Raw genomic sequence first — 26,576 nt, 5'->3', positions numbered from 1 at the left:
AGCAGGTTTATGAGCACAAGGCCACAGTCCAAAGGTTAAGCCAGAACTTAGAATGATATAGAGTATTCACGGTTGCTTATCCACGGACTAGCCAGCTGTGTATCATTTATGGAGTTAAGCAATAGAAAAAAATCAAGCATTGATGAATTCTTTCTCTCTGTAGTACATTTTGTCCATTAGAAGATTCTTGACCCTCTTCTTAAAAACAGAGCCATTTCTAATTCCTTTTTACATTATCTGGTAAGGCATTGAAAAATCCGTGACCCATAGAATTTGGGCCATTTAGGACTGTTGTTGCACACACAAAAGGCAGATATAAGTCCTTGGCACCTTTTTTATAATGATTGTGCACAGTGTTCTTCGTATAAAATTGAGTAAAATAGTTATAAACATACAATATACAAATACAAGGGAAGGGGAGGAGGCTCAGCTTCTTAAAGATAGGCCTACATGTTGGTAGATATGTGTGAAATAGAGGAACTCGAAATGGCGAAGTCCTTAGGAAAGCAAGTGAGGAAGAGTTTCATTTATATCTATTTGTTTTTTCTTCTATCTAGCGAATTCTTTCTAATGAATTTCAAGTTTGTGTTTGAGTGAATGATGTATTAGCTGTTTTTAATGTGAATCACCACTTCATCAATTTCAAATTGGGTTCTAAACTTTACAGAACGGTGTGTTCCTGGGTCCAGTGACATCCGTTCCAATTCTGCTCTTTTCCGGATACTTTGTCAATTTCAACACCATCCCCAGCTACTTGCAGTGGCTCTCCTACCTATCGTACATTCGCTACGGCTTTGAGGGCTCGATGCTGGCCATCTACGGCTATAACAGGGCCAAGCTCAAGTGCTCAGAGGCGTACTGCCACTACAAGTCCCCCACCAAATTCCTCGAGGAGCTGGACATGGCCAATGGCGAGTATTGGATCGATGTGGTGGCCCTCGGTGCATTCTTTCTCCTCCTGCGGTGTGTGGCATATTTGGTGCTGCGCTTCAAGCTGAGGTTCAAGGGGTGAAAGTAAGCGGCAAGAAAAGTACAATCGCACATGCTCTGCTTTGCTGTTGTTGCTTCGGCTGTTCTCAATGGTGTGCAGTGGCAAAAAGACTCTCATCCGGCCAATTCGATTAGCGTCGATTACAACAAGACCCTCCTCATCTGTGCACTCGTTCACCTCTAGCTAGCTGGAGCAAGGCTGCTACCTGCTTGGAAGAAGCAAATGAGTCTAGTGGGAGGTTTATCATCAAGAAATTTTGGGAGTCGTGGACCAAACCCGTGGAAAAAATCATAATATTTCAATCAGAGATGAGGAAATGGTGCTAAAGGCTGTGCTAATCACGTGAGATCACCAAGTGAATACATGAGCAACATTCATGTGTTGCCCATTATTCCGGTGAAGTTGAATTATTCACTTGAGCTATGTTAGGTTTTCCAGATGCATGTCTGTTCGGTGTGTTGGTGTGAATGGTGGTAGCTGTGAATGACTAACAAGGTGTGTGATGAGGACTATTCCACAGGGCATATTGTTGCAAAACTGTGGGTGTTTCAGGAGGGAAGATGGAAACATTGATATTAAACTTTTGGGGTTCAAAGTTGTTGCGGTCAAGGCTCCTCGTGATGAAACACTAGCTGCCAATGTTTTTAACCTTGCTTTCGAAATAGACGTCAGAGATGACAACTGATCGAAGAGCTCATCTCCCCCAGCAACCTAATTTGTCTGTAGGCAATAAGGATGACAATGACGGGCCGAACTAATGGGCACTAAGGTGTGAATACGTAGGCACTTGTGAAATAGTGTAAGGTTAAAGACATAATTGTTGAGTTCTAGAGGAGGGCAATCCTTCCATAAAGCGCAAACACCCACAGGTGAGTATGTTGCATTTGCCTCAAAACCTCCCTGAACAACAATTTGTTTATCAGTAACATAAAGGAGTGTAAATTCCCACTGCAATGCATAACAATATGTATTTTGATATTCTACGAGGAATTCCAACAAATTTTTGATGGCAATCCTAGGTCATTCCATGCATTTCTAGTGATATTTTTAAAAGTTAATATTAAATATGTAAAACTGTTCATGAATTTTATATATTGATCACATAACCACCTTCTATTTTGATCACGTTCATATTTATAATGTGTAAATATAACACAATTTTGCTCAATACTATAATTTTTCGATCTCATATTAAATATGCAGTAGAGGTTTGGATTTTGCTTATGGCAATGAAAAATTTTAAAGGGAGAAAATCATAAAATAGCTGAGAGCATATTGTTCTTTTATTTAAGGGTAAATGTTATTTACATCAAGTGTTTACATAAATCCATGAGAGAGTAATCCAGTAAAAAAATAGCCTCTACCCAATTCATAGGAAACTGATCAATGATTTCACTCTAAATTGTGTCGTGAAATTATAAATTGCTAATGTCTGGCTGAATGCAAATATGTATTTATTATTACTTGAACTTCCTCTTGAAAGGTATTGGCAAAACCATTAGGATGGTTTTAACATGAAGTTTGCCATAGGTAAGAGAAATAAGCTTATCAAATGTAAATGACATCTTCGCACTTGCCATAGTGAGAAGCATGGTTTCCTATGTATGGTGACATGCATTGAGGGTGCTATCTATCTGTTAGTGAACCCAGTAAAGGGAGTTACTTATTTTTTAGGGACTGATATTTCTGTGGTGCTAGAAATTGTGACAGAAAGTAATTTCCTCTCTTTGACAGAGGTGAAAACAAAATTCTTGCCTTAGATTGTAATTTTTGATCACTTCATGAGGCATTCATCTTTAAAATCAAAAATATTCAGTTACCCTTAAGAGGCCATAAGCTATTGTATATCATCTTTCTTATGCTGAGGTAAAATAAACAGCAATTCTTTTATGAAAAAGTGTTTTAGTGTTGACTTTCAAGCCTATGCTGGTATTCCTGTCTCCTCACCCATATTTGTTGGCCACACTATTATCTATTTTACTCATAACTCATGTTTTGCTGGTGTAAAAGTCAGTGGGATCAAAACTTCATTGCATACCCTGAAGACTTAACCTCTTGTGCTTGAAAGTTGAATATTTTGTCTGTTTTAGGGTGCACCATCATTTTTGGTAGCCAATTTGATTTTAGACATGAATCTCAATATAAAATATCATATCCAGCACTGGCAAAGCCAGCATGAGTGAAAAAGGGTGCACTTAAAAACATTGAATCTGAATAGCCTGTACTGGCAGACCACTTGCCAAGGTCATTGCGGGAACTGTGTCGGACACTGAGTGAAAGCTTCCCTTTGATTACATTGCATCCAGTGCCGGTAAAAGTGACAATGCCCTCATCCCTACAACTCGCCCCCTTTGCGTGAAAACCTATTCTACTTGGAGTATAATCAGTTGGGTTTTGATGTCAGTGATAATATCGAGATCACATCCATCATTTCAGAGTCCTTATAGCCTTAATCTCAGCAAATAATTTGCAGACCAGATAATACATTATCCAATCTCTGTACTTATTCCTTATTATAGATTATTTATATGCATAATTAGCAATTATTTCATCATGTGTTATTTTAACTAAGGAGATGCAACTCCTGATTATTGAGCTGTACATTACTTTTGTATTTTACTCATTTTTAAGAATATGATAATATCATAATTTTGATGACCAATAAAAGAAATTATGAAAGATGTACTGCATAGCTTTCATCAACTTCCTTTGTTATTAGCTGCTTAAAGCCCATGGATATTTCACATGTATGTACTCGTTCTTGAATGTGCACTCAAGATATTACAAACTCACTCCAAGCTTGACGTTGAGGAAATGCAATATAGGTACTATATCCATGATATGTACATATATGTAATATGAACAAAAAATGATCATTTCCACACTTCAACATATAACTCCACTACACCAAGGTTCAGTGCACTGTGTAATGTCCAAGGACCTTGAAAATGACAGTGCCTCATAACCATGGTCCTTGGAAATGGCATAGCGTCGAAACAATGATCGGTAGTGGAGTTACACATTAAAGCGTGGAAATTAGGTACTATTTTTTGTTTATATTTTATCATGGATTCAATACATTGCTGCATAACTCCAGTAACATGCATTACTGAGTATACCCAGTTCACTCAATTTATCTTTACGGCTGTGGCTTAAGAAAATTGGGAAAAATGCCCCTCATTCAAACCTGGACACTGTCGGCAGGTTTGACTGATGGAGTGAGGGTAGCACTGAGACAGAGAGAGAGAGCTGTAGCAAACTTCACGTTGCCACATGTACATAGCCACCTTTGTTTGTAAAAAAAACACATGAATTATGGGTAGCCACAAGCATTTTGGACAGGGGCAAAGCACCTACTCATTTGGATGGGATCATGCCATCACAGAGGCCCAGGAAATACGGTCCTGCAACACTGCTAGCAGATTCATGATGTTAACACGACGGAGGTCTGAAAGTGACTGAATTTCCATAGCTTTACGCCATGCCAACTGCCTCCTGTTTGGCAAAGGGAATGTCACGTGGCAAGAATCTTTCTCCCTGCTCACACTCATTTGCGTTGGTCACATCCGCTCAACCACAAAGATTGATTCAAATGGGTATAGTCCCATGTCGCTGCAAAATGATGCCGAGTGAGATACAAGGAAGTGACAGTAGATGAGTACACACCTTCCAGTCTTTTAGGAGCCTACCAACAGCAGCCAGACTCACAAACCTACAAAACACCAAAATGCAACGCATATTCAGAGGAAAGCCAAGTCCAAATTGTCTCGCGCACTTGGCCTTAGCATGCTAGCGCATGACATAGCAGCAAGCATTCTTGAAAAAATTGAGTTCTTGAATATTCAGATATCTCTGCTTTATCTATTTATATATTGAATGCCAAAGAAGCATTGAGGCATATAAATAGGGTATTATACCAATAACAAATAAATTCGCGAAGAGCAAAGAACAATTATGGAAGCAATAAATAATAAAACAACAGGGAAATCAGGTGGAAAGGCACTTTTTCTGATTGTTGAAACTAGTTTGAGAGTCGGACATGCCCAGGGCAGGGGAAGCGAGTTGTAAAGGGAATGTAAATATGTAGTAGTGTAAGGATCATTGGGAAATTGACAGATGGAATTTAGGTGGGTGTTAATTCCCAGTCAACACAACAATTATGGCCACAGTGTGGCCATACTGTGGCCACACTGTGGCAAGGCATTGTGGCCATAGTGGGTTGCCATTATGGCGCCATAATGGTTTTGACCCCCGGCCACACTGTGGCCACAGTGTGGCTAGCCATAATGTGGCTTTAGTGTGGATAGCCACACTATGGCCACATTTTGGCTAGCCACAATGCTCCACCACTAATATATTAATATTTATACATATAATAATTCCTTTTTAATAGTATTATTATGCCTCCTTCAATCCTAGCTATGCCCATCAATGTAAAAATAATGATTTTTTTGGAAAATTAGATGCGAACCAAAAATTTTAATTTGCCATCAATTTAAATAATAAATACGATAAAATGCCCTCTGGTTGGCACCCCATACCCCAAGTAGCACTTTGCGTATAGAGTATCAGAAAGGTAAATGCAAATAAAAGTTCCTACTCAGTAAATGATGTTTGTAAGTACTTTATTATTGCAGTAAATTAACCATGAATAACATAATATAACCATTAATGATCGCCTAGGTTAGCCACTAAAAAAACATAACAACATTGCAGATAGAATAGAATAGATATTTATTATGCTCTGGGAAAAAACCCTTGGAGCAAAAAACACAATTTACAAAAAATGGCTCATCAAAGCAAAAGTTCATGAAAAATGTCAATAAAGTTGTTTGATACGCATCTATAAAAAAAAGAAATAACACGTAACAAGGATTGAAATTTGACATCATAGGCAGACGGAATATTGGGCAATAGTACATAATACATAATAATGATACATAATAGGCTGTATTTTCGTGGGAGTTTATTTTAGCTCTCCACTGAGTAAATCCATGTACAATTTAATTTTAAAAGCATGGATGGAGCCCCTCCTGTCTAAGATCCTCAGGGAGAGAATTCCAGAATTTTGATCCCGTTATCAGAAATGATTTCTGGTAGATATTAGTACGTGGAGTAGGATAACATAAATAGTATTACAATAGAACAGATAAGCTAGTATTACAATATTGCCTTGGATTTGAGACAATAGCATGTTACACATCCACCTCAAGTTATTTTAGCTAGGCTTATGGACCAATCTGTAACAGGTAAAATCACATATTTAGTCATTACAACATTTACGGTAGTCTATCTAATCCTCTCCACATTTCAACATCACAGTACTCACGGAAAGACGCTGAAATAGATTAAATCAATAAATAATGTGGAAGCCTTTTCTCTTGAAATAAATACATATTATTCTTTCTTTAACACACTTTCTTTATATCAATGAAATCAGCCAACTCTCATTTTGATAACTCATCAACAAGTCTGCATCTATAGCAACCGTAAACAAACTTTATCATCTGTGGCAGTTGTGGCTTTCCAAAGTGTGGCCATAGTTGCATATGTGTATGGCAAGCCACACTATGGCTTGCCGCATGACAACCACAGTCTGGCCATAGTATGGCAAGCTGTGGCTAGCCATAGCCATAGTTGCCACAGGTAAACCACAGTTCGGCCATACTGTGGCCATAATTGTTGTGTTGACTGGGAAGTTTCTATGCTGCTGTCTGTGCACGTTGGCATGTGCTGTGAAAAGTGTGAAAGAAGATCAGATCAACAGCAAGATCTATAGATAATTGAATGAAGAAATCTTAACCCTTTCACGCCAAACGTTGAGTGGAGGCAACAGCATTTTCATATTCAGCTGACCTGACATCAGGTATAGCTGTCGTGGATTTTTCAACACAAACGACTTGACGTCGCCTCTAGCCAACTTGAGGGAAGGGAAGTGATCATTGAGGTAGCAATAGGGTAGTTTCCTTCATCAAAGAAAACGATAGGCATTGATTGCGATTCCTTACCCACCATTAGTGTATTCATAATACACAAATTATTTGGTTTTTGAAATACAGGTTTAGACGAATGGCAAGGGTCAAATTTTATCCTCATTTGAAAAAGGCCAGATTGGCGCCCATGCGATTCCACTCCGCGTGACGTCACAGGGACCTAGTTTCTACACGAGAGGATAGGAGTTATACATCGTCTGAGGTTACCAATGCATGCATGAGGCACAGAGCTCAGGGAAACATGTCTTAATAATCACCTATTAAAACTGGCTAAGGTCAGAAAGTTTTCTTCGTTTGATAAGGTATTAATAAACCTTTTTTAAGCCAAGCGCTACCATTCAGCAAGGTACTCAGCTATCCGCTAGCACCCTGCGTCCTATCAGCGCTCAGAGTCTCGATCAAGGTCACTTCACAAGGAGAGAGGGGGAACCAGAAATGCGTCGCACGGACTTTCCTACTTACGCGTCGCGTTTTTGCACGCTTGAAATTTTTCACTTTTCATTTAATCGCGAAAAATAGATATCGTCATTTAAAAATCTAAAAGCGCGAAATACGTACTCCAGGAGTAATAATCATTCGATTTAGGCAATAAAAAAATAATAGGAAACCACCCTATTGTCAGATGCATTCCGGCCCGGCCTGAGACCCTGCTTGGCGAGACCTTAGGGCCACTCTTCGGCAATTAAGGCCGACCCTCACACTCATATATCATCCTCACCGCAGAAATGTTGCAAAGGGGTTATATTATCAATGGTTTTTGCAATTATATATTTTGTTGCATACGACAAGTTTTTATACTTTGAAATGAATCCTTCGTTTTGTTCTTTCCGTAAGCAACTTTTAAACGAAATTTTAGTTCTAAAAATAGTGGACTTTCATACTTATAGTTTTAGTACCCTGTGTTCACTAACTTTGTTGTTATTAATGCTCTAAATCCATTTTAACTTCCACAATGCTTAAAAAAATGTTAGTAATTCTTTTAGAAGAGTAAATTATAGAAAATCAAATGCAATATTTGATTGAAAAATATAACGGCAATGCAATAAGTTGACCGTGGATTCGTCTGAAGATAGGGTGAGGGGGTCTAGTCAAATGCCGTGATAAGGGCCAGCTGCCCCTTTGAGTTGGGTCCCGTATTGGAGTGTGCGAAATACCCGGGTAACTCCTCCACAACAAAGAGCTCCGCACAGAGAGGTTTCAAATATGTATTCTAATGCTACTCGTAGCACAGAAGACGTTTTCCTATTGTAGCGTAGGAAGGGGTTAAGAGGTGAAATTGTTGATTAATTAACTGCATATTTGGTTGTAAGAAGAAGACTTAAAAGCCACATGGCTTCTCAGTCAAATAGTAGGCTTGGTACTGTTTTGAGAACAGCATAGCGTAAGCAGTCAAGGTATTGGTACTGAATCATTGGATTAACTCACAATAACTGCACAAAATTATCTCGTAACTATGTATATCTTATATTTGACACATTTGACTAATCCAGTTTTTGTGCTGTGTCTTTATCTGCTTCTTCTGCCTCTTTTCAAAAGTCACATGCTCTTAAAATTGCTTGACTGAAGATAAATATGTACATACATAATGCATATTGACCTTAATTAGCCCCTGGTCTCCAATAACCATGAAAATCAGAAAAACCAGTAATTTGTTTATGGTAAAAGTAAAAACTCAATGCGATAAAAAATTTGCACATGTACTATATTGGAAAATAAACATACAATAACATGATTTTCAACTGTATTAGGCAAGATGTGGGTGAGCAACAACAAATGAATCAAATAAAACTTTTTGTTCAGTCCACTTTTTTAATAGCAAAAATTTGTAATTCACAATTTCTTTCAATAAAACAACACTCCTGTTAAAAATATTCCTTTACATTTTCTGGAAAAATAACTTATTTGATTTTCACATCAAATGAATTTGGTACTATTTCCTGAACAGCAGTAAGGTTTGGCAGCATTCCTCTCCCACCAATCTCGCGTACTCAGTCACTTCCTCTTCGTCACTGGCAGAGCTGTTGATATTCTTGTATGTACAATAATCCATGGCTTTACATTTGTACAAAATCATAACCTATCAGTGAGAATGGAATATAATAATTATAAAACTAAAGAATCAAATAGTAGCCATTATTTTCTTACTTGCAGCAAAACCTCTGTGAATCAAAACAGAAGGGACTAAAATTTTGGCACTTCCGTTGAAATTTTGGCACTTCCCTCCAAGGTGGTAACACAAACTGGCATATTTTTAATGGATATTTTAACAAGTTTGGGACAACAATTTAAGAGTCATTTTGCATCTATCAATGGCACAACACAATATTCAACCAAAAATGAAGTCATCTCAATGCAGGTGTAAATGTTGTTGATCATTGAAAAGGTTAACAATTGCTAAGAACTCAAATATGTGGCGACCAACAATAGGGTGGTTTCCTATTATTTTTTTATTGCCTAAATCGAAAGATTATTACTCCTGGAGTACGTATTTCACGCTTATAGATTTTTAAATGACGATATCTATTTTTCGCGATTAAATGAAAAGTGAAAATTTTCAGGCGCGTGAAAACGCGACGCTTAAGTATGAATGTCGGGAAGTCTCTCCGCGTGACGTATTTCTGGTTCCCCCTCCCGCCCTGCGAGGTGACCTTGAGGCGAGGCTTAGCGCTGATACGACGCAGGCTGCTAGCGGCTAGCCTAGTACCCTGCTGGCTGGTAGCGCTTGGCTTAAATAAGGATTATTAATAACTTATCAAACGAGGAAAACTTTCCGACCTTAGCCAGTTTTAATAAGTGATTGTTAAGACATGTTTCCCTGAGCTCTGCGCCTCATGCATGCAATGGTAACCTCAGACGACGTATAACTCCTATCTTCTCGTATAGAAACTAGGTCCCTGTGACGTCACGTGGAATGGCATCGCATGGGCGCCAATCTGGCCCTTTTCAAATGAGGATAAAAATGGACCATTGCCATTCGTCTAACCCGGTATTTCTAAAACAAAATAATTGGTATATTATGAATACACTAATGGTGGGTAACGAATCGCAATCAATGCCTTTCGTTTTCTTTGATGAAGGAAACCACCCTATTATGTAAAGGAATGCTAAAATGGAGACTAGCGTAGCAAGGAATTTCATTCGGGGGGTCCAAAACCAAAGGGGGAGATTGAAAAACAGAGTACTAAGTAATTGGTTTTTAACACTTTTCATAATTGAAAAAACTTCATTTGTTAAAGAAATATTTTGAAAATTCATGATTTTTCAATATTCTGTTTTCTTTTGTAAAGGAAAATAATTGTGTTTATATTTTTCGGGGGAGGGAGGGTCCAGACCCCCCCTGGCTATGCCACTGAATGGAGATATTACGTGGTTTTAAAGCTCTGCCAACAGCTGATTATGTTAGTACGGACATTTCTACTAATTTATTGTGATCATACTAATTCAGAAATGCCAAGAACCAAAACTGTGTGCCTATATCAACACACATGCATATCTTCAGGATGTAGAATTACACACATTAACACATTCACTGCAGTACCAATTTATTGTAGTTTGGTGAGGAGCGAAGCCCTTTTTTTTGTGTGTTTGATTTATGCAAATTGGCATTGGGCAGCTCTATGATCAACACCATCGTGATGCCAATTGGCATCAGCCTTAGTGAATGAGTCAACTCGGTCACAAGGAATATGGGAATGTATTTTCTTCCCCTTTCTCAGTGTCACAAGAAATCTGGCAATATTTTGCAAAAGCTCACACCCCCACCTTTCAAACTCAAGCGTGAGCTCAGCAACAATGAAACAAATCATGTTCTATGCAGCAAGTATTTTAATCACCTTGAAAAAAAGATCCCAATTTTGAATTAGCAAGGTAATGATTAGCCATGGGGTCACGTCATACATTCAATATGTAAAGGATTTTGACTAAAAAAGGTTCTAGAGAGATTTTTGTGACCAGTACAGTGTTTGGCCCCATAGATAATTACCGTATTTCTCCGAATAAAGTCCCCCTCTGAATAGAGTTCCCCCCTTAATTTTGAGGCTTCAGTTTCGGGAAAAATTAAAAAAATAAGTTTGAATATAGTCCCCCCCTTTACTTTTACCACAGGCATTTTTGGAAAAAAAGGGGGGACTATATTCAGACATATACGGTATAACTACATGTATGGCTGTTCTTTGCCTTGGTGTGTATCGTTGCTCTGATGCTCAGATTGAGGTGTCATTGGAATAAAGATGCATTGAAAAAGTACTACAAGGTTATGCTCTGTGAAATCCTTTCTCCCTAACATATGTTTTTCGTCTGATTTGTCTTTAGATAATAAATTGTGTAGAGCCCTGTCTTTGCCATCTTTCTGCATCAAAAGTTTTATAAAACAGAGATATTCAATAGGTAGAGAGGTTTTACTGTATTTTATAAGGTTGTATTAATAGAGCAGACGTACTTTTTTCAAGTTCACCTCGCACTGGAGTTCATTTCTCACGCTGAGGTCAGTCTCAAATCTTGCGTACTTGCTCTGGTCAAGCATGGGGAGGCATTTTTCCACAGGGTGCCAAGTGTACGTTTCCGGACAAAGCAAGTAAGATGGGTGGTAATTCACCTTGTAAGCCATTTTGGGACAGCTATGGATGTAATAACCAAGGTAGTAATACTTGATTGAAGGGTAAACTGCCATCAGAGACCTTGTGTAAAATATCTCCCTAGAAAGATAATTAAGAGAACAAAATTCCATATTCAAGTTTGACAGTGAAAAAAGTAATATGTACCCTGTATTTTACTGTACTGAAAACAAACAAAGAAAGGGAAGACTTCAGAGATATTTTAACATCTGTACATGTATTTAATCACTAATGTAAATCTTTTTGCAGTCCATGCAACACTATACCATTCATCAATTAAGTTGGCACATTAATTCATTACTGCAAGGTGGTTTTAAAACTATAAAATTCATTATTAATGCTCCTCAGGGATGGGGCAGATTTAGCATTAAGTTTGGGGGGGGGGGGGATTCATGATCTGGGTTCGGGGAGTATGAAATATTAGCGCGAGAGGGGCATTTTTACAGTAGTGTGTGCTACACTCTAAGATAAATAAAACTCAAAATTCCCTCACAGCTGGGACTGGCAGCCATGCATTTGCATATACACTTCCCTTACTCCAGAACAAGGATACAATACCTATTAAACTAAAAAAATTAAGCCTTTTGGTTAAAACTAGGGGGGGGGGGAGAGGATTGTAATGACCCATGTGACGTACCCTTCCCCCTAAAGTCCACCCCTGCCACAGGGCCAATGAAGAACCCTTTCGAGTAGTATGTATGCTACTCATTGAGGTTGCCAGTTTCATTTTTTGTGTTTCAAAAGTACCATTTCGACTTGAGATAAAGGGCTGAGATAGTTGCATTAGATGAATAAATAAATGAATGGGATAAATTCGTTCAATAGATTTTCCATAATCAAGATTATATGTTGATTTCTAAGAAAAATCACCCTTTTTCTCAGAAATCAACATATTACCTTGACAACCAGATACAGTAAAATTCGGTTATAACGCGGGTCTAGGGTGACATAGTTTACACCTGCGTTATCGGACAACCGCGTTATTACGGGAAACTGCGTGGGAAGCAATAAAAAAAACCCTTAAAGGTAATTTTTATAGCCAATTTATTTGCGTAATACATTATTAAAATATTTATTTTATGATTTAGACGCTCTACTTTAACAGGATTTACTAAAATACTCGGATATTTTCTTTTGCCGCGATAGTTGATGGCGTTTCTTTGTCACGTAATTTTTTATGCTTTGCAAGTGCAACAGATGAATACTATCGCAATCTCTCCTGGATATAGACAGTTACTTATACCACTTATTTTATAAGAGCGCGACCCGGGTTTCAATGAGTAATCATCATCATCAGGCGCTAATTATAATTTGTTTATCTTGTTGTTAATCTTGTTGTTACCTAGTTACTTGATGAATTTTAAAACAGACGCCAGAATAGGTGAAAAGGATGGGTAGAGGTATTCATTTATAAGGGTACTATCTTGATTTTCAATAATTTTTAAAATTTCTAACTGTTCCCTAGAATCCAGTTCTCGACGGTCATTGCAAAAATTTAAAATATTCATTTTAAAGTCGCTTCTGTGGCAGTTACATATTAAGTGCTTAGCAAAATTACTCTTTTCATCTTTATTATGTTTGTAAGCACTTAAATGTTCTTTTTTCCTAATTTCAAAACTTCTTCCTGTCTGTCCCACGTACACACCATTGCAATCGCTGCATTTCAAAGAATATACTCCACATCTATCCAATCGGTCTATATGGTCCTTGCATTTAACGATCAGTCTCCTTAAGGTGGAATAAGGTTTAAAAGCCAAGCGGAATTTGTCCTTGGGTAAATGATGAGCCATTTTCAGAGAAAGTGCATCGAGGTACGTCACTGTGCACCACTGCTTCTTTTTATCCTCGTCCGCCGAAAACATTTGGTCGATAGCCAATCTTCTCTGTTTTTTTAAAATCAGTTTATCTATTAAATTTTGAGAATAACCGTTGGCAGAAGCAATTTGTTTAATGGTGATGATTTCTTTCTTAAAGTCTTCTTTGGAAAGTGGTATGCTTAACAGGCGATGAATCATGGAATGAAAAGCCATAAGTTTGTGAGAGTAATGGTGTCTTGAACTTGCTGGGATGACATGATCGGTATAACAGGGTTTCCGAAAAATGGAGAAGGAATGCCGGCATTTATCGAGTTTGATTGTAAGATCCAGATAATTTAAGCAATGGTTGGAGTCTCTTTCACAGGTAAATGAAATTGTAGGATGGATGTCATTCAAAAAACTCAAGAACATATCCAGTTGCCGATCAGTTCCATTCCAAAGCACAATAATATCGTCAACGTACCGGTACCAGTATACCACAGAATTTAGTAGGCTATGCCCTGAGCTAAAAATTTTCCTTTCCAAACTATCAACAAAAACATCTGCCAGCAACGGAGAAAGTGGTGAGCCCATAGCGAGGCCACTACTTTGTTTGTAAAATTTACCATCGAACTTGAAATAATTTTGTGCCACACATATTTTGAGAAGGGTGGATAATTCGTCCTTCATTTTCTTTGCAATATTGGCTGCCCCCAGGAGATCTATTGCTAGGCCGGTTGCTTCCTCTGGTGGCACACAAGTGAAAAGGTTGACGATATCAAAAGATACTAGTCTTGAGTTCTTCGGAGGTATGATGTCTTTAATTTTGTCCACAAGATCAAGCGAATTTTTGATACCACGCTTAGACATAAATGCAGAGTGCTGCGAGATCAGTTGAGTCAAGGTATGGGCAAGTTTGTGCGCTGGAGCGCTTATACTCGACACCACTGGTCTGATTGGTGCGTCCGGTTTGTGAATTTTAATGAGCCCATAAAGCCTAGGAGGAATAGGGTTTTTAGATAACAAAAAATGCCTATCTTTGGGTTGGAAAAGTTCTTTTGAGCTTCGTATGCCATCTCTGATTGATTTTTGGTACTTCTGGTCTTTCTCCAACAGTGACAAATTTGATTTTTGAATAAATTCATAGCACTTCTTAATATAATCCTCCCGCTTCAAAATCACCAGGCAATTTCCTTTATCAGCTTTCTGAATCACCAAATCTTCAGTCACTAGCTGTCTTTGAATTGATCGAACTGTTTTCAGCACTTGCACTGCATCTCTAGAAGGTCGTGAGTCACATATAGCTGGATAAATCTTACATATCTCCCACGAGATATGTAAGATTTATCCAGCTAAATTCCGCTTGGCTTTTAAACCTTATTCCACCTTAAGGAGACTGATCGTTAAATGCAAGGACCATATAGACCGATTGGATAGATGTGGAGTATATTCTTTGAAATGCAGCGATTGCAATGGTGTGTACGTGGGACAGACAGGAAGAAGTTTTGAAATTAGGAAAAAAGAACATTTAAGTGCTTACAAACATAATAAAGATGAAAAGAGTAATTTTGCTAAGCACTTAATATGTAACTGCCACAGAAGCGACTTTAAAATGAATATTTTAAATTTTTGCAATGACCGTCGAGAACTGGATTCTAGGGAACAGTTAGAAATTTTAAAAATTATTGAAAATCAAGATAGTACCCTTATAAATGAATACCTCTACCCATCCTTTTCACCTATTCTGGCGTCTGTTTTAAAATTCATCAAGTAACTAGGTAACAACAAGATTAACAACAAGATAAACAAATTATAATTAGCGCCTGATGATGATGATTACTCATTGAAACCCGGGTCGCGCTCTTATAAAATAAGTGGTATAAGTAACTGTCTATATCCAGGAAATAATGGAATACCACATAGTTAACCAAGAGTTAGTGATTTTTTTTTTTTTTTTTTTACTATCGCAATCACTTTGTCCCTCCAACCAATTCATCAATTCACTTATATCTATATATATAAAAGAAAGTCGAAAATCGTGTTAGTTAGAACACTTATAACTCGAGAACGGCTGCACCGATTTCAGTGACATTAGGCTCTTTGGATTCGTCTCAGCCCCGGATAACATATAGGACATTAAAAAATAGGAAAAGTTCACATAAAAAATTCAACTTTATCTTAGAGATATGTTTTTAGGAGTTGATTGTTAAGACGGTCAAAAAAATAAGATTTTTTTTTCGTTTTTACTATTGTATTGACTGATCTTTTTAACAATATTAAAAAAAATTTAAATGTTCAAACATGTTAAAAATATTAAAGTAATATTAAAATAGTATTAAAATAATTGAATTAGAGGTAAGCTCAGCTCGAATTGAGTTGTCAATAAACACATAACTACCGTGTGTGTAAACAAATCTCCAAGCAATTGTTGATTATCAGTAATGTCCGTGTACTCTGCATGAATTCAAATCTTTAACTCTGTAATAAACGAAGACGAAGTCACCCACTACCTATCTGAATATTTAAAGTCCTTGGACGCACCAGGCTTACCACGGCACGATTTACAGCTAAAGGTAGGCTCTGTGTTCATGATCTTTCGAAACCTAAACCAACCAAAACTATCCAACGGAACGTGTTTGGTTATTAAAAAAACTGATAGTGAAAGTGATTCACGCCACTATACTCAAAGGAAAATTCAAAGATGAGGAAGTTCTCAATTCGAAGATTCCATGATCTCAACTTATATGCCCTTTTGAGCTTAAACGTATTCAATTTCGAATTCGTGTTGCATTCGTGATAATGATTAACAAATCGCATGGCCAGTCTTTCAGTTTTTGTGATGTTTGTTCTCATGTGTCAGTGAAAACCCATGATTTTCTCATGGTAAACAATATGTGGTATGTTTACGAGTCGGTAAACCATCCGCTGTATTTCTTCCTTCGCTTCAAGGGCGCAGCTAGGAATTGAGGATAGGCGCAGCTAATACTGGCGGGTCTGTAGGGTATAGAAAACTCGCCAAGGTAAGCGAGAGGTGTGGGGGCCCTCCCCAGACATTTTTTAGGATAAAAGGTTCAAAATGGTAGGTTTTGCGGCTGTGTGAACAGTTAAATATTTTGTGACTCATCCGTCCCCCTAATATTAATAAACAAATGTTTTATAAAAAGATTCTCTGAGCTTTTGGGGGGGTTTTAACCCCCAAAAACCCCCCTCGCTGCTTCCCTGCTTCGCTTTGCTATTTTTATTTAGCTTCATTCGCTTTATCTTGCGCCTGATAACAAAACAAAAACTGTTGTTTATCAGAAGGCACTTGACGCAAGACATTAAACTCAAATGTGTAGGGCACACCGTGGTGCGTTTACGCAGTGCATTTTTTCCAAACAGAGATATTATAACTGGCGCGCCTAAAGTCATTTGATACGAATGCTGCTTCATAGGGGCTTTTCTTACACTATTTTGAGCATCAGTCAAGCGTCGGTCTAGCGTTGCGTTAACCTGCCCCGTGAACGAACCAAGTTTACGCTACGGACTTAGACCTAAAAACATTTTTTTACGGTTAATAACACAAATAGCCAACAACTGAATGCGTATAATTTTTATTTCATCAATATTTTCTCATTTAATTTATAATAAATCAAATATGATTAAAACGATACAGCCGCTCTTTATTTATAAATGGTGCAACTAAACTATAAGTTCATTGAATGTTAGGCGGTACGAAGTTCGCCGGGTCAGCTAGTTATGTAATAAATGGCCAATTTTTGGCATCTCGACCTCACATTTGTCTTCTTCATTCTCGCTCTCTCTTCCGATGATGCAGCTGTTTTTGCGCGGCTCTGGACTGCAGCCACAATTTCTTCGTCACTCTTATAAGCAGATACAGGAGTTTCCTCGTCTTCGCGAACCCAGGCCTCGAGATCACTCACAAATAGTTTATTAGAAAGAACTTCTGAAGCTTCACGTGCGTCCTCTTCCGTGAAACCCATAAACTCGTCTTCGTCTTCCATGCTATCGCCCGCTGTATACTCGCACTTTGACCAGCAATTTAGAATTGTAGCTGAAGTTATTTTCTTCCATGCCAATCCAATGTTATAAGCCATATTCTTCAGGGTGACTGTTTTCAGATATTCTTGTACCTGCAGTTCTGAATTTATGACACTAGTGAGCAATTCCCGCCGATAGTGGGCTTTAAATGCTCTGATTATCCCTTGATCCATGGGCTGAATAAGAGCTGTCGTATTTTTTGGTAAAAAACGAGGCCACTATTTTACCATCCCTCGATATCAAAAGCTCAGAAGACGGATGGGCCGGACAGTTATCTAACAGAAGTAGTGCCTTCTCTTCTAACTTTTTTGATCTTAAGTGGCTCTTAACCGATGGAACAAAATCTTCATTGAACCACGAAAAAAATGTCTCGAGTCATCCTGGCATTCTGACTGTTTTTGTAATTTATGGGTAGTGCTGTCATATTAACGAGCTTGAAGCACCGAGGACTTCGATTTTTACCAATACACAGAGGTTTTAACTTGTGACTTCCTGATTTGTTCGTGCACAGTAATAAAGTCACTCTTTCTTTGCTTATTTTTATTCCGGATTTATTTGCCGACTTCTTAATATCAAGTGATTTTGTTGGAAGCAATCTGTAGTAGAGAGCGGTTTCATCGCAGTTATACAATTGCTCTTCAGTGTACTCACCCTCATCAATCATCTTGCGTAAAGTCCCATAAAATTCTCTAGCTGCTACACTGTCACTGGAACGCGATTCTCCTTGCATGTTAACTTGCGCTATCCCGTGGCGAATTTTCCACCTCGATAGCCAGCCAGCAGAAGCAACAAAATCATGAGCACCACCTATTTGTTTATTTAATTTAATTGCTTGTGCTTGTAAAAGTGGACCGGATAATGGAACACCTTCACTGCGCTTCTGAACAAACAACGTAAACAAACATTCATCCACATCACCAGCAGCACTCAATCTGGCCTTTTTTCTATCAAGTCCTATTTCGTCATCCACTTGATCAACAAATGATCGTAATTTTCTTCTTCTTTCATCCAACCACGAATAGTTCCTTCAGGAACACCAAACTCCCTGAATAAACTTGATTTTGAATCACCGCGCTTCACTCTGTCGATTATGCCCAACTTTTCTTTAATTGTGTAAGTTTTCCTTTTGGCAGACATCGTTTTAACCCTAACATCAATGAATATTTTTGTAAAAAAGTAATTTTCATATTCATATTAAGCCTAAGAAAAAGGTAAAACAGCTCATTCATCATTAAATGCTCGAAGCCTGTGGGCATTGAGTACCCACCTTGGTTTGAGCGCCGCGGTGCGAACGTACGAAAGAGAATTATCTCAATCTCCCTGAATCTCGAAAATTATTATAGCCGTGCAACACACTTTTCAGCTCGAGTTCACAAGACACAATGACCGATCAGGAATTACAGAGTTTTTTTTTATGGCTACGAAACAATGTATGGAATACGTCGCCAACCGCGTTAATACAGTCGCTTGAAGTAGCGCCGTTGCGACGCGTCGGTAGTCACGCCGAGATAAAATTCGATACAAAGTTACCTACCTCAAAAAAAAAGGTCAATGTAATCATTTCGGGGGACATGGTGAGACCCGCGGTATATCCGAAACCGCGGTAAAGTGAGGCGCGTAATAACCGGAATTTACTGTATTACAAAATAATAAATAGAAATTCTGACATTTTACACCGTTTTCATTGAAATTCAGTTGAATTCTGGATGTTGATATGACAAATTATTCCTCTCCTGATTAGTGTTTTCATATATATGTTTGGGTAGAGATATACATATATGTATAGTTTACAATTGAAGCTGTACGTCATATTTCTATGGTATGGATCAGTAATCACATCCACAAACTTGAATTAACAGCCTACAGTATGTATTTCCATTGGAGGAACCAGAAATCCACGCAGGAAATTAATTAATAAGTTTAAATATTTTCTAAAATCCATTTATGAGTAGCCACTAAATTCTACTTTTGGAATAGTCAGGTAAATATGTCTAGATTAAAAAATAAAAGTTTGGGAAAAGGAGTACACATTTGAAACAAATTAATTGACTATTTTTTAAACAGTTAAATATAACTAAAACCGGATTTTATGATTTTTTTACACATTCAGTGTCTTACCCAAACTCTTAGCTACAGAATAAGCCATAAGTCATGGCTCAGTAAAAATATGGTGGCAAAATAGAAGAAATTGTGCGATTCAAGATACTTTTTTTCGGCAAAAATGCGATAACATTTCAAGGAGCATAAAACGAACAATTTTTTTTTGAAAAATGGTCTTGGGATTTTAGTTTAAGGTGAACATTGTTGACATTTTCATTGAAATCTCAGACCTTAAAGGGCAAACATTTGTAGAATTGAGGAGTAATGACCCACCACACATGCAGAACAATGGATGCCAGGTTTCGGTAGTTTATGCATAAAATATCCCTTGCAAAAAAGTGTTTCACTTGAAGAATTTAAAAACCTCAACACATCTGAATCGATTCAAGATGAATCCACAAATTTATACACATACTTTGACAAAAAAGGAGACAACGTCCACGGATAATTGCAATAACAAATACAAATTACTTGGAAACATTCACACAGCTTTTTTTCTTTACTCATTCAATCTTCATGAACAAGACCTAAATATTTGCATCAGTGAATGGGAACATACTGAGTGAAGCGAGTTAAACACATATGTATTAAGATGCAGCAATGGCTCATTATATTACAAATTATTGCAATCGATGTGAAGTCATACCAAAACTGAGCATAAAGAAATACTTGTAAATGAAGAGTTGGCCTCATAATTCCACACATTTCATTTGATACCATGGTTTCCAGGTGGAATATCACCATGAGGGATTAACATAGGTACAAGCGCACAGTCATGCTAGGAAAAGGCAAAGAACACTTCCGATTTATAATTGTAATTTGAAGGGGTGGGTGAATGATGGGAAGGAGCAGGAGAAATAAAAACTGTACCATAGTTAGAGCACAGAAATAAATTACTGCACACAAACTGTGTGCTATGGAACACTTCCTGTCAACAAATTGGGGATATTTTGTGTACACTTAGTGCGCATTCTGTGTTCACTCTGGTACAATCAAAAACTGTGCAAATAAGACAAAGACTGTGGGTAAATGTGGTGACAACTGTTAACTGTTGTGGTACAGAACACACTTGTGCACAGTTTTTGCACTTTTTATATTAAAATTTTCACCTAAGCTAGTGTGTGACCTTGCTTGTGATGCACTGACCCTGGGGGTTGGAGATGGTGGCGGGAGCTTCAAAAAGTATCAGTGGAAATTCCGTACTAGTGCAAGGTGACTCTATGGCTAACTAGTGGGTTGGGAGGGCGGGGTGAAGGCAAGGAGGGAAAGGTCCAAAAGAGGACTGTATCGTGACATCACATATTATGTAGCAATCTGTACTTAATTCACAGAGGATAACCGGCAGAAATGCTTTTCAACGGGTGAGGCGCAAAATTTGGTTCACATTGTTTCCTCTACATTTCACACTTATTAAGGTCTTGTAACATATACGGGTCATTACCACCAAATATGACTAGGTGTTTGCCCCTTGGGTCAACAATTTCGAACAAATTTGGCAAATTGTCTTCACTTGATTAGAAAACAAAAGCCCAAAGTCTTTTCGTAAAATATCTTTGTAAGGCCATCCATTTTTCACTGCAAACAACTCAACAATAAGGAGACAGATTCAAAAATCGAAAAATATGAGTCTCTTTAATGTTAAGTCTCTATCACAATGAGAAATAACAAATCTTCAGTGACACTTGTAGTAGCACTTGGGAGGAAGGAATATCATAATCTTTTAGAGAACCAAAGGCACTAACCGAAGACATCCGTACGTCCCTAAGGAAAGCGACTTAAAGTCAGGATCGTAGAAAAAATATACTGAAGAGAGACATTTAGGCAGTACATCAATCACGCCGACTGCAATTAGTTTGTCATCCAGCCAATATTGCTGATGGAAGGTGCCAAAGCCACACGGAGGGCCCTCATTAGAGTGCGAATCCTGAAAGAGAGAACAATCAGCTGCTACACAAGCATCACATCCAGAGGGAGAAATTTTATTATCTTTTTAGCCTTTATTTTTAAAATCGCATGTTTGAGTTAACTATGATCAGTTATTCTGCACATTTACCACATTTGCAGGAGTATGAGCCACTGGACTTCTGCCCTCAGCAAAGAGGGTTTCCATTCATGGTTTTCAGATTTATCTCAATTGAAAAAAATACCAACCAGTATACCACATTCCTGAAGAAAATTTCTGGCTATGTGCTTAACCAAGGAAGACATTCATTTCACACTAGGCTGCAGCGTGACCCACTGTTGGGTCCCACTATTTCCAGACTGGATGGCAAAAATTGTTGATCATCCACACCTCAGCCAACCACCAATGATCCTGTCTATGTGCTATTTTGTATACAACTCTTACTTTCAGTGTGTTACACAACCCTCCTACTGAGGCAACTTCAGAGTGGAGTTTGATAGTACATAAAAGTATAAAAATAACGGGATAGGCACCACCAGGAGGCTCCGTCTGACACTGTCCCCAGTCTCATGTCCAGGTGGCGACACATCAATCAGATTTTATTGTTACAGTGACCACGCAGTGGATATGAGCCACATTCTTGAGGCACTGTACTGGAAGGGCCTCTAGCATGCTCCCCTGGCCCACAGAGTGGCTGCCCCGTGATCCATCACCCCACTCTCACTAGCAAAGGGCCAGAGGGTGCGGAGCCACCTCCAGGCGGGGGCTAGAAGATGAGCCTTATGTGACCCCTGGTGGGTCACATCGTACAGAAAGATGTTTACCCATGACACACCAATGGGTTCCACCACAGTAAGAAACAGGAAAGGGAGATAGCAAATGAGGTAAGCCAATATTCATCATGAATCATGTTTCTTAACCTAAAAAATCTTCTCTCTTTGTTTAAAAAACTACAAGGACATTTTTTTTCATTTTTCTGCCAAAATTTCAAAAGTTAAAATCAAAAATTGTGACAAAATATATCAATTTTTTCCAGAAATAAATGCACTCAATAATATGTATTAATGCAGATAATTTTGCCAAGTATTTCAATAATCTCTGAGAAAAAAATATTGAAAAGGAGGCACCCACTGAAGGAGCCATAAGGGGATGTTCAAGTATTACATAAGCACTCTTACGATTAGGAGTACTGGGAAGGGAGGTGCTAAGAGTTAACTTACTCCTGCTGACAAGTGGGAGGGGGTGGACGACACAAGTTTCCTTACGTAATATACAAAGGTCTTTAAATGAAGAAAATAGTAGTGGTCAAGTACAGCATTCAGTTCATTTTACAGTCGCAGTCAATTTTTTCCACACTTAATGGAATGCCCAGAGAGATTATGAGCGGTTTTCAACATTAAAAAAGTTTAAGCAGCGCTTTTACTAAGTAAAAACCAAAACTTGATAGCCAGAAATTATTACCTTAAACTTGCCTTTATAAAAAATGATACAAGAATAAAATAGCACTTGCAGATGTACAGAACAAGCCATGTCGAAAACACTGGCGTCAATGAATTGACAATTAATTGCACTGTGCAGGCCTAACGGGATAAATGCATATTTCATAAGCTCTGCCTATGGCAATGCTATTCCAGTTACTTTTGGGTACTCCCTCGTGCATCATTTTGTGTACTGATATTACTGTGCATATATCAATTAAGTATCATCTGGTGTTTGTCTCCACATGTGCTCGTAATTATTTGATTTCAGCAGTTGACAGAGTGGAGGAAAACGTGGTTTTTTAATAACAATGGGAGAGACAGAGGCTGCCTTATCCTTGTGGGCATGCAACACGCACACACGAGTGCGTGACGGGCAGCAGGTATTCCGGGCGTTCCACAGTCTTCCATTATTTGAAATTACGAAAAATTCACCCGCTAGCTTTCCCATTCACCAAATTGGTGCAAACCTTAACAGCGCACCAGAGAGAGCCAGCCTGCAAAGTAGTCATCAATACTACTAGAACTTTAATAAATTAAATTCCTCCCAACTATGCTTAAAGCCACTGACAAGAGAGAGCATCCACCTGGTTGTGGATGGTGGTTCAACCTCGAGACATAAAGGCCATCTGCAATATTAGGGAAATTACGCGTAGAATAAGAAGTCAAGTGGACAAAGCGATGGCGTACTGAGAGGGCATTGGTCTTTCCTTCCCTTCCATTTAAGTGATATCAAAACCTGCGAAGAGACCGTGACTGGGCCATCCAACAATTATTCATCTCAACACCCAGACTAGAGGGCAGCAGCTCTTCTTCAGGAGAGCAAAGAGGGAGACCACAGTGGTGAGAACAGCGACAGTCATATCACCGAAGGAAAGGTAGCATTTACTACAAAGGCTCCACTACAGCTATGTGGAAGGGAAAGGTAAAGTACCACAATATTATCCTCTAAGAGTCCCAGCTACTTCAACCATTAACACAAAAGACATGATGGAATTCTCTCGAGTAAAATATTCTGGGGGTTAACCAGTCCCCTGATCCCTTGGATCCCTGATAACAGAACAATCTGACAGGATACATGTATCCATGGTGATGGTGATGATTACAACCAGCAGAAGACAGCAAAACCTGAAGGTGGAAACACCAAGATTGAACTTCGATGTGCTAGGTACAGTGAGTCCTCGTTTAACGTCACCTACCGTTCCTGAAAAATGTGACGATAAACGAAATGACGTTAATCGAAGCATAATATCCCATAAAAACAATGTAAAAATTGAATATCGGTTACTAGACCTCACAATTCCTATGCGAAAAAATTTTAGCGTACCACATCTGGGGCATTTTTTACGATGGGAATGCCAAACTATGGCATAAATACGAGTTCCTGTCTTCATCGACGACAATAGCAGCAGTGACATAAATCCTTCTCCATTTTTGTATCTTCCTGCATTTGCTTTTCGGCTTCGCTATAGTGCGGTCCAATGAATGCTACCAGACGCTACAGACCGGGGATCCGGTGCTCCAGTCCATAGGCCCTACCCTCGCTACGAGACCTACCTCTTTTCGGACCGGTCAGGAGCGAAATCAAAATGGTGCAAATGAGCGAGGGCGGGCAAACTGGGATTATGAAATTGAAGAGATTGTTTTAATTGCGAATTGAGGCGGGCGGGCGTCGCCTGGGCATCATCATCGCTGAAACATCGTCGCAGTAACAGGAACCAAAATTATTGTGAACATTGTTTCCTTGGACATTGTCGTGGAAATGTCTCTGATGCTAAAATTTGCCAAAACCGTAATCGCAATTAACAATATACACACCGTTTTACACTTAGAATAGACTGACCGTATTACCGCCCACGAAACAAACAACCTGTAACGCCTGCCACTTCGCCTTTTTTCTCGCTCGAAATTTAAAATACGTGACGTTATCGCGAAGCAAAGGGGCGATAAACGAATCACGGTCGTAAAATTTTCGTGACGTTATCGCGAAATGACGTTAAACGGGGTGACGTAGAACGAGGACTCACTGTATCAGCGAAATAAAATGGTTGGGAGAAGGATATTTGGAATGGAGGCTACCGGATTATACACCCTGAATCAGCACCAAAAATAATTGAAGAGGAAAGTGAAGTTAAAAGGATGATATGAGAGCCATTGAAAATCAAACCTAAGAAAACAAAGGTGTTGGTCAACAGCAGAAGAGAAGAGTTGAAAACCAGCCTCAAACTGTGAAACCATTATTAACTTGAGGAGTTATGCCACTTTGATAGCCAAGTGATGAGTGATTGACAAAGCCAGAATGAAATAGTCATGCAAAGTATGTAGCCTATGTAAATGAGGCGTACCCCAAACAGAATTTTCTCTAAACATCTGCGAATACGTATACATATATGCTTGAATAAGGAAGTAATTCATCAGGACTTACATTTGGAACATGCTCCTTTATGGCACAGAGTTAGACACAGACACTGACAGGCATGGAGAAATAGAGATTGGAAGCATTCAAACTGTGGTGCTACAGAAAAATAATGATGACCAAATGGATGAATAGAATGTAGAAGTTCTCAGAAGAGTACATATGTACAAGAGAAGACCTTTCAAAATCTCATTTAGATGATGGAACAATTTAATTGGCCAAAACACAAGACACAAATGTCAGATGAAAATGATTGTTGAATGGAAGAAGGGAGGAATGGCTGATGTGAGCTAATCATAAGATATAAGGAGCATGAGATATAATGGCTGTCGATGATGATGAAATTTAATTCTCAGATAAATACCACTTAGATATAGTACGGAGGGGTTAATGCTGACCAAAAATGTGCTTACATAACACACCAAGGGTGAAATTCGCCATGAAAAAATATTTGGCTTGGTCGGGATCTCCCAATTGCTGGTCAGGTATACTAACCATCCCACCTAAGTCATATACTTTTTCATGGTAAAGTTTACCCTTGGCATACATTTGCACCCATGCACCTGACTAAGTGCAAAATCACCTGTTTCATGGAGTGTTTTGTAAATATCCATTACTTGATAAGCATGACTTCCATCTCCTGTGCCACGGAGAGGTCTTCAGACATTAATAACTTGGTTGGTGAAACAAGTAGGAGTCACCTAGGAAGATGATGGGTTGGTGGTGCAACTCGTTAGCATACCTGACCATCAATCAGGTGATCTACATTCGAATCCTGAAGAGGCCAAATATTTTTTCGTAGCAAATTCCACATTTGCTGTACATGTATTTGCACTCATGGCCATGAGTGCATATAAAAAATCACTTGTTTCAAGCAGTGCTTTGCTTACACACTTGAACTTGAACACAAAATACTATTCCATTAGCGGAAAAAACATCCTTCTATAAAGGTAAGTGAAAATATAGTATACATGTATTGACTTACGTAAATAGGAGAGTCAACAATGATCCAGACAAAGTCCTCCATGGTCCACATGTCCGGTGGGTCACCATGCACAGCCATTTGATACTTCATGTAAAGTTTATAGGTTTCCTCAAGCAGCACTTGATCATCTTCAAGATGTGACACAGGAACAAGATCTGTCTACAGGAATAAAGTAATAACAAACATATGTTTGCGACATTATAGCAGTCATGTAGTTGTTACATACATATAACACTCCATACTGACATTAAAAAGATAAA

At 38.5% G+C, this 26,576-nt stretch overlaps 2 protein-coding genes across 4 annotated transcripts in view; one reads left to right on the top strand and one right to left on the bottom strand.

The window, feature by feature from the left end:
- Positions 1 to 3,676, top strand: part of LOC124157043 (ATP-binding cassette sub-family G member 4-like) — a 67,567-nt gene extending 63,891 nt beyond the window's left edge. Inside the window, exon 13 of the mRNA XM_046531515.1 lies at positions 668 to 3,676. Within this exon, the coding sequence (XP_046387471.1) occupies positions 668 to 1,012 (345 nt within the window). The 3' untranslated portion in view covers positions 1,013 to 3,676. The remainder of the gene's footprint in view (positions 1 to 667) is intronic.
- Positions 3,677 to 8,790: 5,114 nt separating this feature from the next.
- Positions 8,791 to 26,576, bottom strand: part of LOC124157042 (arginyl-tRNA--protein transferase 1-like) — a 34,121-nt gene continuing 16,335 nt past the window's right edge. For all 3 annotated transcript variants that reach the window (XM_046531511.1, XM_046531512.1, XM_046531513.1), the window contains exons 7-10: positions 26,317 to 26,475; positions 21,277 to 21,458; positions 11,423 to 11,678; positions 8,791 to 9,061 (exon numbers count right to left, since the gene is read on the bottom strand). In XM_046531511.1, the coding sequence (XP_046387467.1) occupies positions 8,915 to 9,061; positions 11,423 to 11,678; positions 21,277 to 21,458; positions 26,317 to 26,475 (744 nt within the window). In that variant the 3' untranslated portion in view covers positions 8,791 to 8,914. The remainder of the gene's footprint in view (positions 9,062 to 11,422; positions 11,679 to 21,276; positions 21,459 to 26,316; positions 26,476 to 26,576) is intronic.

The sequence above is a fragment of the Ischnura elegans genome, chromosome 4 (assembly GCF_921293095.1).
Source record: "Ischnura elegans chromosome 4, ioIscEleg1.1, whole genome shotgun sequence".
Taxonomy (NCBI): domain Eukaryota; kingdom Metazoa; phylum Arthropoda; class Insecta; order Odonata; family Coenagrionidae; genus Ischnura; species Ischnura elegans.
This window is presented reverse-complemented; position numbering and strand designations above follow the sequence as displayed.